This window comes from Carcharhinus amblyrhynchos, chromosome 34, assembly GCF_965287045.1.
Source record: "Carcharhinus amblyrhynchos chromosome 34, sCarAmb.v2.hapA, whole genome shotgun sequence".
NCBI lineage: Eukaryota > Metazoa > Chordata > Chondrichthyes > Carcharhiniformes > Carcharhinidae > Carcharhinus > Carcharhinus amblyrhynchos.
Genome location: NC_137357.1, coordinates 12798510 through 12815451, shown reverse-complemented (window position 1 = coordinate 12815451; position 16942 = coordinate 12798510). Strand labels below are relative to the sequence as shown.

Below are 16942 nucleotides of genomic sequence, written 5' to 3'. Positions count from 1 at the left end.
TTCACTGACTTGACACTTACCTAACAAAAATCTATTTTTGTCACGCGAGGACAGCAACACAACTACACTTTGACACATTGTGCAGGAACAGGATAGTGGAGCAAACAAAGTCTGCATACCGTCGCCTTCTCGATGGACTGACTTCTCTTAAAGCCCTTGCGCATCTCCGCCTGGTATTCCTGCTCCTGCTCTTTCTGCAAAAACATCAAGACAGCATTAGAGGCAGCATACTGACCCAGAAACTTACCATTAGGCTGACAAAACTACCCGTGCATCATTTCCAGAAAGGCCAAGGAAGGAACCTGATCAGAGAATAGCGAACTGAATTAACAAGCTGAAATGTCAACCAGATATGGCGAGAAAAGATAATTTATCCATTCATGTGCTCAAAAATGCCAATGAGCGTATGTCTGGGCAATGTTTGATGGGGACAGCATAGAGGGAACGTTACATTGTAGCTAACCCTGTGCTGTACTGTCCTGGGAGTGCTTGATGGGGACAGAGGAGAGGGAGCTTTACTCTGTATCTAACAAAGACAATTACAGCACAAGAACAGGCCTTTCAGCCCTCCAAGTCTGCACTGACCACGCTGCCCGACTTAACAAAAACCCCCTACCCTTCCGGTGACCATGTCCCTCTCTTCCTATCCTATTCACGTAATTGTCAAGACGCCCCTTAAAAGTCACCACTGTATCCATTTCCACGACCTCCCCTAGCAACAAGGTCCAGGCATCCACTACTCTCCGTGTAAAAAATCTGCCTTGTATATCTTCTTTAAATCTGTGCCCCCTAATAATTGACTCTCCCACCCTGGGAAAAAGCTTCTGACTATCCACTCTGACCATACCCCTCAATCTTGCAGACTTCGATCAGGTCACCCCTCAACCTCCTTCACTGCACTGAAAACAAACCAAGTTTCTCCAACCTCTTCTCATAGCTAATGCCCTCCATACCAGGCAACAGCCTAGTAAATCTTTTCTGTACCATCTCCAAAGCCTCCACATCCTTCTGGTAGCGTGGTGACCAGATTTGAACACTATATTCCAAGTGCAGCCAAAGGTTCTATAAAGTTGCAACATGACTTGCCAATTTTTAAACTGAATGCCCAGTTAATGAAGGCAAGCATGCTGTAAGCATTCTTGACTACCTCCTCGACCTGCATTGCCACTTTCAGTGACCTGTGCACCCAGGTCCCTTTGCCTATCAATACTCTTAAAGGTTCTGCCACTTATTGTATATTTCCTATCTGTATTATACTTTCCAAAATGCATTACCTCTTGTGTCTGGATCAAACTCCTTCTGCCATCTCTCCACCCAAGTCTCTAACTGATCTATATCCTGCTGTATCCTATGATGGTCATCATTGCTAACTGCAAATCCATCAACCTTCACGTCATCTACAAACTTGGTATTCAAATCAGTTACATTTTCCTCCAAATCATTTATATATATTACAAACAGCAAAGGTCCCAGCACTGAACCCCAAGGAATGCACTTCTCACAGCCCTCCATCAAGAAATGCAACCTTCCACTGGTACCCTCTGTCGTCTTTGACCCAGCCAGTTTTGTATCCACCTTGGCAGCTTACCTGTCGCGATGCGACTTCACCTTCTGCACCAGTTTGCCATGAGGGACCTTGTCAAAGGCCTTACTGATGTCCACGTACACAACATCCACTGCCTTACCCTCAATCATCTTTGTCACCTCTTTGAAAAACTCAATCAAGTTTGTGAGACACGACATACCCTTCATAAAGCCATGTTGCTTCTCTCTAATACGTCCATTTATTCCCAGGTGGGAATAAATCCTGTCTTGAAGAATCCTCTCCAATAATTTCCCTACCACTGATCTAAGGCTCACTGGCCTGTAATTACCTGGATTATTTTTGCTACCCTTCTTAAACAAAGGAACAACATTGGCTATTCTCCAATCCTCTGGGACCTCAACTGTAGCCAGTAAGGATACAAAGATTTCTCTCAAGACCTTAGAAATGTCCTCCTTTGCCTCAGGATTCTGGGGTATATCTCATCAGGCCCTTGGGACTGGTCTACCTGAATCTTTCTCAAAATCAAAATACCCCCTCCTTTTTTGATGTCAAAATGACTCAAACTATCCACACACCTCACCATCCACAAGTCCTTCTCTTTGGTGAGTACTGACAAAGTACTCAGTTAGTACCTCATCCATTTCCTCTGGCTCCATGAATAGATTCCCTCCCTTGTCCTTGACTGGGCCTCTCCCTGGCTATGCTCTTGTTCTTTATCTATGTATAAAAAGCCTGGGGATTTTCCTTAATCCTGCTGGCCAATGCTTTCTTGTGATTCCTTTCAACCTTCCTTATTTCGTGATCAAGTTTCTTTCTACTTTGCTTGTATTCCACGCTTACTTGGTGTGTTCCCAGCCTCCTAGCTTTGACAAATGTTTCCTTTCTCTATATGACTCGGCTCTAAATATCTCAGGTTCCCAAAACTTTCCCTATTTATCCCAAGTTTGTGCTGTACCTGTCCTGGAAGTGTTTGATGGAGACAGTGTAGAGGGAGCTTTACTCTGTATCTAACCCTGTGCTGTACCTGTGTTGGGAGTGTTTGATGTGATAGCATTGACGGAGAAACAACTACTTTGCATCTCGCCTACGCTGCAACTATTTTGGCAACGTCTGACACCACAAAGATCGGAAGCAAAAAAATGGCAAGTGGTTCATTCCCCAGGAGCAAATAAGGATGAGAACCCACACATTTCCAACAGGAGGTCACATCAAGCCCAATCAGAAAGTGGCCAGTACCCTGTGATACCCCTGTGGTTAATGCATTCAGTGAAGCAGCTTTTCAATGCTGAACAGTTACACTTACCCAGCGCTGCTTCTCAAGCTCTCGATTCTGGGATTCTTGTTTTTTCTGGAACTGCCTGCAAGGGTGGGGGACAAAAGCTATGTGAATTCAAGGCCAATTTCATTAACAGATCGACAACTGAGACATAAATTTGGAGCTGCACTCCTTTTCCATGGTTATCAATTCTCAAAACACCGGCAAACTATTAAACATACTGACCATCTCCTTCAGCTAGAGCAGCAATTTGCACCCAGATTACTGGAACACGACTGAGAATCATAGTATCCCTGCAGGCCATTTGGCCCAACCTGCACTGGCAACAATCCCACCCAGGCCCTATTCCCATAACCCAAGTATTTACCCTGCGAATCCCCCCCCACATAAAAAGGTCAATTTAGCACAGCTAATCATTTTTTGCAATGTGGGAGGAAACCCAAGCAGACTCAAGGAGTATGTGGAAACTCCACACAGACAGTGACCCAAGCCAGGAATCAACACCATGTCCCTGGCACTGTAAGGCAGCAGTGACAGCCGCTGAGCCACCGTGTCATCCCATCTCTTTCCCAGAGATTAGCAAGTATGTGGAATTTGTGAGCGTGGAGAGAGATTGGGAGGAGCACAGATACTTCTAAGAAAAAGCCACAAACACACAGGAAATAAAACCAGGAGGGAGGTGTCTCTGTGGAGCATTCGCACCAGTACAGCCCAACTGAGCTGAATGGTCTGTCTTCTGTGATTATGGGAGCAAAATTTACCCTTCCACCCACCACGGGAATTGGAGTGAGAGGCGTACCATGAAACTGCCCGCTAACATCACAGTTTCAGGACAAGTGCAGCCAGAAATTCCCATCCATGAATTCTATGAATGTGGATTGAGAGGATGGGTAAAACTGGGTGGGCTGAATGATCCCATTTCAATGTAATAAATTTTAGCTGTCCTGAAGGCCCTGATCCAGCCGCTCTGAAACAATTTCATTGACAGAAGCAAAGATGTCAAACATAACGAGACTCACTTCTCTTGGTCGATCTGACTGGACCTCTCTTTGAACCGTTGCTCCCGCAGCTCAGACTCTTTCTGTTCCCTCACCTTCCTTTCTTGTTCCAAGCCCTCTTGCTCCAGCGCCTTCTTCTTTTTATCTTCTTCCCTTCGCTTCTCTTCATCTTTCTGGTAGGCAAGGAGCAAGTGTTTATTTTTTGATTCAGTTGCTGTGAATCAGACAAACGATACACGGCCTGATTCCAGTCACAGCACAGGTTCAAAATTTCAAGCCGCAACCAAGTAGCAAAATGTCAAGACTGCTCCACTCCCACTGCCTTTTAATATCATTAGCGCAGTGCAAATGCCACTGGCAAAGACAGCATTTATCACCCAGCCCTCAGCGTCCTCAGGAGTTGACGTGCCACTTTGTTGACGATTGCATGACTTGCTTGGCTATTACAGCAGGCAGCTGAAGAGTTAACCTCCTTAGTGTGGTTTGGAGTCACACAGATCATCTAAGCATAAAAGCTGTCCTTCCCGAAGAGGGGAGTCAGCTTGGATTCACAACAATCCAACAGTCTGTCTCATGGTCACCATGACTGAGACATATCCTTTCTTTCCCAAGTTTGAGAACAAACAGATTCGCCGATTTCTGCGGTGGGTTTGGAGTGTACAATCCCTGGATGATTCAATCAGCCAACTGAATAACCAAAAAGCTCTGACTGGTAACCCAAGCTCTCAGTATTAACTCTTTCCAACGCAGAATCAAACCTTTACCTCAGTTTGTGCCCAGAAACTCTCTTTATTCACACTTCGAATTTCCGACATGGCATTAGTCTTCTTATAAACTGAGCCCTAAGAGAAGGGAATGAAAGATAAGTAGCTATCAACATAATGCTTTCCTAACATGAGTCGCCAGTAGGTACAGTCGTTTCACCAGCTCGAGATAAGGGAACTACGGTCACCCAGTTTACACCATTCGATCACTGATCCCTGGTCAAAGCCAAGCATCTCCTATGGTTGACGTGAACGATGGATAAACAGCAGCATGTCAAAGTGCTGGGGGAAGAAACATTGGTGAGCAACAATCCAACACAAATCCACATGATCCAAAGGAGTAAGAAACTTTGTCTAAAGACATGAGCCAAGCATCCACTCTCACTGTCCATCACTCAGCAGCAACAAGGAAGCAGCAAGCACCAGCTTGTTCCTTCTGCCCTTCAACCCAATGGGGCCATGCCAACCGGTTTCCTAAGCTGAACTAGTGCCACTTGTCTGTGTTTGGCTCATATCTCTCTAAACCTTTCATCTCCATGCACCTGTCCAAATATGTTTTAAAGATTATAATTATACCTGCCTCTGCCACATTCTTTGGCAGCTCATTCCATATGAACACCACCTGATGTGTGAACAAGTTATCCCTCAGTTCCCTTTTAAATCTCTACCCTCTCACCTTAAACCTATGCTCTCTGGTTTTGGACTCCCCTACTTTGTGAAAAAGGCTTTGGTTATTAACCTTATCTGTGCCCCTCATGATTTGATCGATGGCTATACAGTCACCCCTCATCCTCCTCCACTCCAGGGAGGAAAGTCTCAACATATCCAAGCCTTGCCATATATTCAAATCTTTCAGTCCTGGTAACAGCCTTGTAAATCTTGTTTGCATCCTTTCCAATAACAGGACAATCAGAACTGTATGCAGTACTCCGAATGTGGCCTTATCAATATCTTGCACATTTGGAACATAACATCAACTCCTGTGCTCAATGCTCTGACCAATGAAGCCAAGTGTGCCAGATGCCTTCTTCACCACGTCTACCTGTGATGCCACTTTCAACAAACTACATACCTGCAACCCTTAGGTTGCTGTTCAACACCACTCTCCAGGGCCCTACTATGAACTGTCTAAGCCCTGTCCTGGTGCGTCTTCCCAAAATGCATTCATCTCAATTAATCACCATCTGCCATTCCTCAAGCCACAGGCCCAGATGATCAAGATCTCGCTGGAATCTTGGATAAACTTCTTCATTGCACTACACACCACCAATTTTGGTGGAATCCGTAAACTTTGTCGCCATGCCTCTTCTACATTCCTGACTCATGCTTCTCCATTGACTTGAGGCAGGGCTGCGTTAGTGCTGCTAAGCATTACATCAAACAGAAAAAGTAAGAGAAATCCTTCACGATGTCAAGCTCCTGCTCTTCCATTCCTGCCCCTCAGTTGATGGGACAGTGCCATGGCTTTAAGAAATTTTTTAAAAACCATCTTCTCTGCAGTTATTAACAGGCACTGAAGTGTCTGTTTAGAACTCCTCTCATTGCTACTTCAATGGTTTAAATGGGGTTTTGTCTTTTTAATCTGACCCTAATGTGATGTCCTGGAGTTTTACGAGTTTACAATCCTTTTGAATTGTTGGTAGAAGAGCAGTTGATAGGCCAGGTGACAAAAGTTCTTTTATTTTCAGTTTGGCTGCTATTTTAAGTAGGTGGTGTTTGGACAGCAGACTGAAAGGCAGCATGTCTGCGCCTCTCTCCCTGTTATTAGGGATGCTGCTATATTGGAATCAGTTTCTCTTGCCTACCTGGAGTCAAAAATTCTAACCTTGGTGCTTTGCTACCTCGATGCCAGCAGTAGCAATATCTTGACCTCGAGATGCTGCAAGTTTGCAAATCAGGGACCTCAGAGTTTCCATTCTCCAACCAAAGGACTATACTTCCAGGATCGCCTGAGCATTCCTATTTTCTGTGCTAAATCTGCAGCCGGTGTATGTTTATAAGGTGTGTTGCATTGAAAAAGTACGTTTAACTGTTGAGGTTTATACAAAATCAAAGCTCCTTTTCTTGTTTCTAATTGGTAAAAGCTATTGCTAATTTTCTATGTTAACTGTACGCTTAAATAAACTTAGATAAAAGCTTCCTAGTGGGTCATTTGAATCACACCTGAAGTGGCTCTCATGCTTATCACAGAATCCCTACAGGACAGAAGGTGCCCATTTCAGCCCACCAAGTCTGTACTGACCACAATCCCACCCTGATCTTATAACCGTAGCCTCACATATTTACTGTGCTAACCCCTCCCTAACACTACGGGTCAATTTAGCACGGCCAATCCACCTAACCTACATACCTTTCGAGTCTGGGAGGAAACCAGAGCACCCGGAGAAACCTACAGACATGGGGAGAACGTGCAGACTCCACACAGACAGTGACCAATGCTGGAATTGGACCCGGGTCCCTGGCACTTAGAGACAGCAGCATGAACCACTGTGCCACCGTACTGCCCTAGCCAAATTCAAATTGCAAAACTTAGGGTCAAGGCTGACCTCAAAAAACACGAGTTTCTGACTTGGGTTATAACAGTTGACAAGCGTCTAACAATCTCTGACCATCACTTCAGTTCATTCTGCATGCCCCCCTCTCCGAGTTTCTCTAGTACAGAGACTCACCACTGGTCCCTGTGGGTGTGTGTCCTGGAAGCGGGAACTCTCCTTATGGAAGCTGTAGTTGGCTCCTGAGGCCTTCGCCACTTTTTCAATGATCACCTCTGGTTCCACATCCTCATCTGCACGGGCATTGATAGTGACATGGGCACCCTGAAGAGAAGTACAGGTTTGACAGCAACTTGCATCAGTGAAGCAAAATGTCCCAACCAAGTTACAGGTGAAAGGTTGGATCAAACTTAGCATGGAGAAAGGTAAATTGTCTCTTTCGGACAGGTGACCAAAAGCTTGGTGAAAGAGGTAGGTTTTGAGAGAGATGAAGAGAATACTGGAACTTAGTGCTGAGGCAGCTGAAGACCATGGTGAGGTAAAGGAATCAAACATTTAAGAGATGGAGAAGCACGGAGATATTCATGGGTTTTAGCTCTGAATAAAGTCAAAGATTTGGAAGATGAGACCATGGAGGGATTGGAACTCAGGATACAAAGCCAACAAAACAATGGCACAGTCATTGGAAGTAGCAGAGGCACAAATTAGGGTTTTAGGACGTGGGCTGAGGTAGGGGCAAAATGGAGTAATAGGAGCATTGGGAAGTGCAATTAGACACCAGGCACTGCAATATTTGGCAGGGTAAATAAAAACCTGGACACATCTTACCTTTAAAAAGTTGGCCACAGTACTGACATGATTGGCACACAATCCCTTCCTGGCATCCTTCACTCCTTCACCAGTCTGAAGAGAAAGGGTCAGTTAAGTAGGCTGAACATAACTATGATGTTCAGTTGTTTCTACAGCTCAAACAACTGCAGCTTTACATAATCCAATCTTATCTGTCCAGCAAACTGAGCAAACATGGATTTAAGGAGCACAGTTCGCATGGAAACAAGGCAAAACCAATCAGATGATGAAAGGAATCAAAATCAATCCTTGCAAAGTTAATATTGGTCAAATGTTCAAATACCAAAAGGACACAATAAACCAAAGCCAGAGGTGGTGTTCTTTTCTCAGCTGTACACTAAAGATGAAGAAGGGATACCAGAACCAGAAGTAGCTATAAATACAGGACATAAAGCCTGTGTCTCCCAGCATTAGCACGTTTCACAGTGCAGTGACCATGAGACACATTCAGAAGGCAGGGCAAAGAAAAAACACCATCAATCACCCCTTCATTCATTCACAGTAAACTGTCGTCATTTCGAAATAAGTAACGACATTGTCACAGCTTCACACTTACCCAGTTAATCAGGACGAACTTGGGCAATCCTGAATTTGGGTCTTTCACTCGACAAAAGGCATACATCACCTTCCCACTGTTTAGTTCTTCCACTAACTCTTCAAGACCCCCATCTGAAAATGGCAAAAGAACAAGCAATGAAGACACACTCAGCATAAGGTGTCCTGTCTGCACACAGTCTTTCACAATCCTGTTCTTACAGCAGGCAAGCTTTGCACCTGGGCTTGTTAAGAATGATGCATTCCTTGTCAAGGAAGATAAGGAGACAGTCTTGGTGACTAACAATTGGAAGCCAAATTTAAGGTCAAAGATGAGATTCAGATTCACACTGAAAGGAGAATTAGTGGCAACAGAACAGTGTGTGGTGACAACAGCCCCATCTTATTGATGTTTAGGCTGGAGAAAAATGCAGCTATTCTGGGATGATATATCAGACCAATAAGCTGATAAAAGGCAGGGGAAGAGTTGAGCAGGGAGGGAGGAGAGGTGATGGCATTGTCATTTGAAGGCTGACCCATATGTCTGCAAGACAAACATTTGGAGATACGGCAGGAAGGAAATGACACCATGGCTACCTGTGACTTAGATCTGGACTGTTTCAGTGTGGCAATGGAGAGAAAATCTAACTGGAGGGACTTGGGGGCTGCTGATGAGCATCTATGCAAAGTTCACATGCAATACTGATTGAAATATAGAATTAAAATTAGTTTCCCTATCTTTCAATACAAATTAAACAAGGAGTTTAATGAGGAACAGAGTGACGCATAGTCGCTGCATCTGGGCAGAAAGATCCCTGCAACCAATGCCCACTAGGTTGATCAATTCATCCAAAAAAATTTCTTGACAAATCCACAGCAGCTTCATTTATCTCAACTCGGGCAAATGCAGTTATCACTTATGACTGAAGAAATGGGCTACGGGCCAAGCGCTGGCATGTGGGATTAGGTGGGCAGGTCAGAGCCTGTGTTGGTGAAGCCTCAATAGGTCAACGGGCCTCTTCTGCACTGTAGGATTCTGTGATTTTGTGAAATGTCAGACGCAAATTCAAATGCCAGTGACAGATGGCAGTAAGATGATGTGACCCTCACCTCCAGTTTCAGCCACCCGCAAATCATTGCTGTTCCCTTCGTATGTAAAAAGTGCCCTGAAATACAAGACAAAACAGTTAGATTCCCTCTGGGCATGGTACAAAATGCACACTCTCAACATGAGGTAATACCCAGACAGAAAAGCTGCCCAATGCAGCCAGCATTTCCCATTGGAAGCATAGGAGCAGTGCCACAGACAAAGCTTAGACAGAGGCAATGCAACTCACTACTCCCACAGTGTTAACAGAGCTCAAAACAATCATTCCATGCACAATTCAAGTCTTGATTAACTGGGAGATTCTTACCTCAGCCCAAGGACGACATCTGATAGTATGGTCTTCCCTCAACACTGCACTGGGGTCCGCAGTGTAAATTTTGCACTCTCTCTGTCGTGAGCCAAAGGGTTTTGGACTCAGAATGGTCCTCACCAAAACCAAGCCACAATCAGTGATGACCTCTCTGGACACGTGAAAGGCAGTGTTAAATGAGACTGAATTGAGATGGTTCATTTGTGCAATGACTATTCCTCTGACTCAGAACTGACTCTTCGACCAGTTTCTCTGGTGAATGCTTGTCAAACGAAGGCTGACAATGACTACGGTTGCTCAATGCAACTGAGTGCTGGGTGGTTAACTGTTAGTCATGCACCAAGATACAGACCTGCTACTGCTCTGCGATGCAGGGATGCAAATGCACATCTACAATTAATTAGCAGCTCAGGGCCAGGCCAAATCTTGGCTTCCTCCCCAATCAGACTGCTCAGTTTCCCTTTGGCTGGTTTCCTGTTTCCGGCACGTAGCAAGATGAGTTGCTGTGTTCTCCTTCCTCTCCCTGCAACAATATTGGTTTAAATTCACACTCTGCTCACACAGAACATGTGAACCACACTCTTCATACTGCTCTCACCCCACAGGCATGCAAATTTTTTTTTCTCAATGATTCATCCAATTCCACTGCCCTTTCACACACTGCATTACAGGTCACGACAACAGACTTGTGTTCAAACGAAACGATCACCACCCCACTGGCTTCTTCGACAATCATCTGTACCTCTGGTTATTAATCCTCCTACAGGGAGGAACCGTTTTTCTCAGTCCATCTCCCCATCAAAAACCCTTTCAAAATTTCTAATGCTTCCAACCAATCTTTATTCAGAGTCACAGCCGTGAAGATGAGTCATGTTATAATCAATCCTTTGAGGATTTGGAATGCCAGTATCATTAAACACTGCTGCCAGACAGTAGCAGAACCATACACCCAGCCATCCCCTGCCCCTCTCTTTTCCCGCTGTCAATATCACTTATCAGGATTGTGGACCAAACAACATGACCATGTGCCAGGTACAAATAACATAAAGGCCTTGAAAGTTAGTCAACAGTAACTTTAAGACACTTGTTGTGGGAAGAGAAACATTTGAAACAATCTCCCAGGCAGGAAACTAAGGTCTATGTCGAAAACAATTAGACACTGCATGAAGGTTTGTGAGGGGAATACGTGATTAAAAGGAGGTCATATGCGTTTAGGCCATTACAGTTCAGATTTATGAAAGCAGACATCTTTATGGATAGCCATTTTTATCCAGAAGTGGCAATGGTGGCACATTGGTTAGCATTGTTGCCTCACAGCACCAGGGACCGGGTTCAATTACAGCCTTGGGTGACTGTGTGTGGAGCTTGCATGTTCTCCCCGTGTCTGCGTGGGTTTCTTTCAGGAGCTCCTGTTTCCTCCCACAATCCAAAGGCATGAGGGTTAGGTGGATTGGCCATGGTAAATTGGTATTCAGAGATTTGTCGTTCGGGGGAATACTGGGGTAAATGCACAGGGTTCTGGTGATGGGGCTAGGGACGGGCCCAGGTAAGATGTCTGTCGGAGAATCAGTGTAGATGTGATGGGTTGCACGGCCTCCTTCTGCATTGTAGGAATTGTATGGGATATCCCGTGATACCATTAAACAAAAAAAACTATCCATTGTTGTCAATTCCAGTGGTCCTGGAACAAATTGTTTGTTGTGGAAAAGGTTCACAAACTTCCTCTACTCTGGGAAATCCTTCACATCTGCTGCGAGCAGCCTCGGGTTCTGCCTTTGCCCTGGATTCTACACACCAGAGGAAATAGTTTCTTTCTCCATGTTATCAAATTAATTTAGTATTACTGTGCACAATTAGACAATATTACTGAACAAAAACACAGATCATTGTACATGGTAAGATACCAAACAAAGATAGCACCACGGTGCGACTTTTCATAAGAACATAAGAAATAGGAGGAGTAGGCCATCTAGCCCTTCGAGCCTGCCCCGCCATTCAATAAGATCATGGCTGATCTGTCGTGGCTCAGTTCCACTTGCCCGCCCTCTCCCCATAACCTTTAATCCCTTCTCTTACCAAAAACCCATCAACCCGCATCTTAAAAATATTTAGCGAGGCAGCCTCCACCACTTCAACGGGCAGAGAATTCCAGAGATTCACCACCCTTTGAGTGAAGAAGTTCCTCCTCAACTCCATTCTAAACCACCCCACCCTTTATCTTGAGGCTGTGCCCCCTAGTCCTACTGTCCTTTCTGAGCGGGAAGAGCCTCTCCACCTCTATCCTATCCATCCCATTCATCATCTTATACATCTCAATGAGATCTCCCCTCATTCTTCTAAACTCTAACGAGTACAAGCCTAGTTTATTCAGCCTCTCCTCATAGCTCAACCCCCTCAACTCCGGTATCAGCCTAGTAAACCTCCTCTGCACTCCCTCCAAGGCCAAATATCTTTGCGCAGGTGCGGCGCCCAAAACTGCACACAGTACTCCAGCTGCGGCCTCACCAATGCCCTATACAGCTGCAGCAAGACCTCCCTACTTTTATATTCAATCCCCCTCGCTATGAAGGCCAGCATCCCATTCGCCTTCCTGACCACCTGCTGCACCTGCAAGCTGGGTTTTTGCGACTCATGCACAAGGACACCTAGGTCCCTCTGCACCGTCGCCTGCTGCAGTTTTTCGCCATGTAAGTAATAAACCTTCCTACCATTATTCCTACCAAAGTGGACCACCTCACACTTGCCAACATTAAATTCCATTTGCCATTTCCTGGCCCATTCGCCCAGCCTATCTAGATCCTTCTGCAGACTCTCCACACCCTCCGCACAATTTGCCGTTCCACCAATCTTGGTGTCATCAGCAAATTTCGACACCCTACACTCGGTTCTCTCCTCCAGATCATCTATATAAATGGTAAAAAGCTGAGGCCCCAGCACCGACCCCTGGGGCACTCCACTAGTCACCATCCGCCAATCCGAATAGCACCCGTTGACCCCCACTCTCTGCCTCCTATTTGACAACCAATCCTCTGTCCACGCTAACACCCTACCCCCAACTCCATGTCCCTCGACCTTCTGCAATAACCTCTCATGAGGTACTTTGTCAAACGCCTTCTGAAAATCTAGAAAGACCACATCCACCGGCTCTCCTCTATCCACTGCCCTCGACACATCCTCATAGAACTCCAGTAAATTTGCCAGACACGACTTCCCTTTAATGAAACAGTGCTGCGTCTGCTCTATCAAGCAATTCCCTTCAAGATGCCTCGCAATTTCCTCCTTAATGACAGATTCTAACATTTTACCTACCACAGACGTTAAACTAACCGGCCTATAATTCCCTGCCTTTTGCCTGGCACCCTTCTTAAACAACAGCGTAACATCAGCCGTTTTCCAATCTCCCGGCACTTCCCCGGAATCCAGCGACGTCTGGAAAATAACCAAGGCATCCACTATCACCTCCGCCATTTCTTTCAGAACCCTCGGATGCATTCCATCCGGTCCTGGGGACTTGTCCACAAGTCTGTCGAGCACCGCCTCTCTAGTAACAGTAATGTCATTAAGACCCTCCAGTCCTACCACCTTTCCATCGCTAACACCCGGCAAATTATTCACGTCCTCCTCCGTGAAGACAAAAACAAAAAAGTTATTCAATACCTTAGCCATATCCCCATCCCCTACCACTAGGTCCCCTTTCTCATCCTCTAAAGGACCAACGTTCACCCTAGCCAGCCTCTTCCCTTTTATATAAAAACTCTTGCTATCCTTGCTTTTCAACAGCAACAACTTTTCAAAAGGCACTTCTTTGGATGAGATGCACTCTGGGAGGTACTGAGATTAACAAAGATGCCATTTAAATGCAAGCGTTATTCCCTCCTTAACCAAAGCCTAAGGGAATACAAACTCAGCTTAGACAACAGTCTCTAAACTAAACCCTTCTTGCTACTATCCCAGTGAATTTACACAGCATGCCATCAAAAGCAACTTCCTTAACCAAAGTGGTGATCAACATGCCCAGCTCAAGGTCAGTATGAAGGCTGAATCAAACAATATTGCGATCTTGCAGGAGTTGGGCTGAACGAAGAGAAATATTGAAGAATGAAACTCAGGTTCACAAATAACTGCGGAAGGGTTTGGGCAGGGTGTTGATAGTAAAGATGGGAGTCAAGTTGGGAGATAGTGCGATTTTGTAACATAATGCATTGCGGAGCTGCTGTGTGTGGAGTATACAGAACCTGTAGGACAACTTTCTTGGCAGTGGGAACGACAAGCAAAGGGCAACAAACTCTCATGTGATTTGACAAATGATAAAGATGGGCAGAAGGTAAAGGTATTTGCAGAAGCAAGTTGGGGAATTTTCTTTGAGTAGCCCGTGTTACATGAGCACTCATCCTGCACGGATCAGCTGGCAGGGGTATTCACAGACGTTTTCAAACACTCTCTACAACAGTCTGAAGTCCCTATCTACTTCAAAACAACGACCATCATTCCAGTACCTAAGAAAAATCAAAAAGCATGCTTCAATTACGATTGGCCGGCGGCTCTGACATCCATCATTACGAAGTGCTTTGAAAGGCTAGTCATGGCACAAACCAATTCCAGCCTGCCAGATTATGTATCCACTACAGTTTGCCGATCACCGCAACAGGTTCACAGCATACGCCATCTCCATGGCCCTGTACTCAGCCCTGGAACACCTGGATGACAAAGACACCTATTTATCGACTGAAGCGCAGCCTTCGACATTATTCCTACGAAATGCATCTCTAAACTCTGTGGCCAAACAACCTAGCAGTAAGTTGATGCTTCTCTACACCCCAGCTATAACTGCAACAATACATTCTGCACTCTCACCTTCCCTTCTGTACCAATGGTATGCTTTGTCTGTATAGCGCATAGAAAACAATACCTTTCACTACATGTTAATACATGTGACAATAACTAATTCAATAAAATACGTCCTAAACAGATTGGGGAGATCACTGTCTGGCATTGATGATGTACAATGTAGGAAACAAGAACAAATTTTCAATTGTGGGAGTAAAGCAGAGATGAAGAGAGGGACAGTGAAAAGCAAACAAACTCAATGCTCATTCTAAGCAATTTCTGATGACCAACTTGGAGAAGCAAAACTCAAAAGCCCATGAATTAAGCTCCCACCTCAAGGCATCTGTTGTACAATCAGAAACTTGCCTATTTCCACTATTCAATCTTGGGCTCAGAGAGAATTGGGAACCAAGCATCTCTGCAGTGAATTAACATCCTCTCTTTCCAAGTATACATTTGTGTAGCACCTGATTCCAAAGTGTTCAGTAACTTCACTTGAGCAGAATGCGCTTGAGCAACGTGACCAGTGATGAAGTCCTTGACTTTGTCCATAACACATCAGAAGTGTGATCAGAGACAGTGATTTGGCAAGAATATTTTGCACATCCAATCGACAGACAAGCTGTGAGAGGCTTGACTTTCGATCTCCTTGATTCTGGGGTACTTGATTGTTCTACTTGAGATGTGCACAGAGGCAGTGCAGGGGTCCAGCCAGCTGCATGTGGTTGTGAATGGAGGTTAACCAACAAGCGAACAGATCATTGCGTGAACTTTTACTGGCCAAGATGTTTCCACTGTGCACGCTTATTAAAAAATTGTGGTTAATCACGAGACATTTTCAAATTGTATCACTAGTTCAGCATGTTAAAGTTTGGATAATTCTCATAGCACATTCATGAAGGAACAGTATAATGTGCAAATCTTACTAACTTTACAAAAACCTGAGATTTTATTCTTTTCATTCTTTGAGAATATTTCTCAACAGGATCGATACAGTTTAGAGGAAGCTGAATAATCAGCTTAACCATGTCAGGTTTGCATGGACAATGTTAGAATTTAGAGAACACAAACAGGCTGAAGCTACTAAAATGGTCATCAGTAAATACCAACTTAGTTTGCAGAGCGTTGTTAGTGCCCAAGACAACAAGTTCCAAGCTCAGTGACAAATGTTGCAGCGAAGATCAATTGAGGATAAGTTTAGGAGTTGCATGGTAAATCTTTGCTCAAGAGTGAATGGTTTTTCCCAGGTCGAAATAATAATCACAAGGGGCACTTTCAAGATAGGGTGGGGGGGGAGGAGGAGGAGGAGGAGGTGTTCTGTGGAGATAAGAACATAAGAACATAAGAAATAAGAACAGGAGTAGGCCAACTAGCCCTTCGAGCCTGCCCCGCCATTCAATAAGATCATGGCTGATCTGTCGTTGCTCAGTTCCACTTTCCCGCCCTCTCCCCATAACCCTTAATCCCCTCTCCTATCAAAAACCCATCAACCCGCGTCTTAAAAATATTTAGCGAGGCAGCCTCCACCACTTCAACGGGCAGAGAATTCCAGAGATTCACCACCCTTTCAGTGAAGAAGTTCCTCCTCAACTCCGTTCTAAACTGCCCCCCTTTTATCTTGAGGCTGTGCCCCCTAAGGTTTTTTTTTACAGAGGGTAGTGGCGGCCAGGAACACACTGCCAAGTAAGGTGTTGAGGAAGACACGTCAGCCACGTTTAAGACTTATCTGGATGGACACAGGAACAGATGGGGAATAGAGGGATACAGGCAGTTGGTTTAGATAGGTAAACATGATTGGCGCAGGGCTGGTGGGTCAAAGGGCCTGTTCCTGTGCTGTACTGTCCTTTGGGATGGAAACTGGAGATCTGAAGAAGTTGCAGACATTGGATGAGGTTATGTTTGAGAAAACAGCCAATTCAGGAAACAGCAAACAGTTAAACCAAACAAGCACATTCTGATTCACTGTGCAGTGCAATGACTGCACTAGTTCCTGATTTACTTCCCTGCCCTTCCTCTCACAGCTCTCCTTCCTTATTTCACACTGGAACCACTTCAAGTGCAGCACAGTGATATACTTCACAATTGCTATGACTACAGCTTACTCCTCTTGATGTGCAAAAGGTGCTCCGTACACATTCTTTATTGCCCCATGTATGAATCGAGTGTAACCCAGGAAAAGGTTTTTTTTTCGACATAGTCTCCTCACCTTCAGTCTCCCCCTTCCTCCAACAGTCCAAA

General features: G+C 44.9%; 1 protein-coding gene across 4 annotated transcripts in view; it reads right to left on the bottom strand.

The window, feature by feature from the left end:
* dbnlb (drebrin-like b) overlaps positions 1–16942 on the bottom strand; it is a 36460-nt gene that overhangs the window by 16340 nt on the left and 3178 nt on the right. For all 4 annotated transcript variants that reach the window (XM_080216921.1, XM_080216922.1, XM_080216923.1 and 1 more), the window contains exons 2-9: positions 9570–9625; positions 8482–8594; positions 7905–7979; positions 7254–7400; positions 4585–4662; positions 3842–3993; positions 2850–2904; positions 120–194 (exon numbers count right to left, since the gene is read on the bottom strand). In XM_080216921.1, coding sequence (XP_080073047.1) covers positions 120–194; positions 2850–2904; positions 3842–3993; positions 4585–4662; positions 7254–7400; positions 7905–7979; positions 8482–8594; positions 9570–9625 — 751 coding nt within the window. The remainder of the gene's footprint in view (positions 1–119; positions 195–2849; positions 2905–3841; positions 3994–4584; positions 4663–7253; positions 7401–7904; positions 7980–8481; positions 8595–9569; positions 9626–16942) is intronic.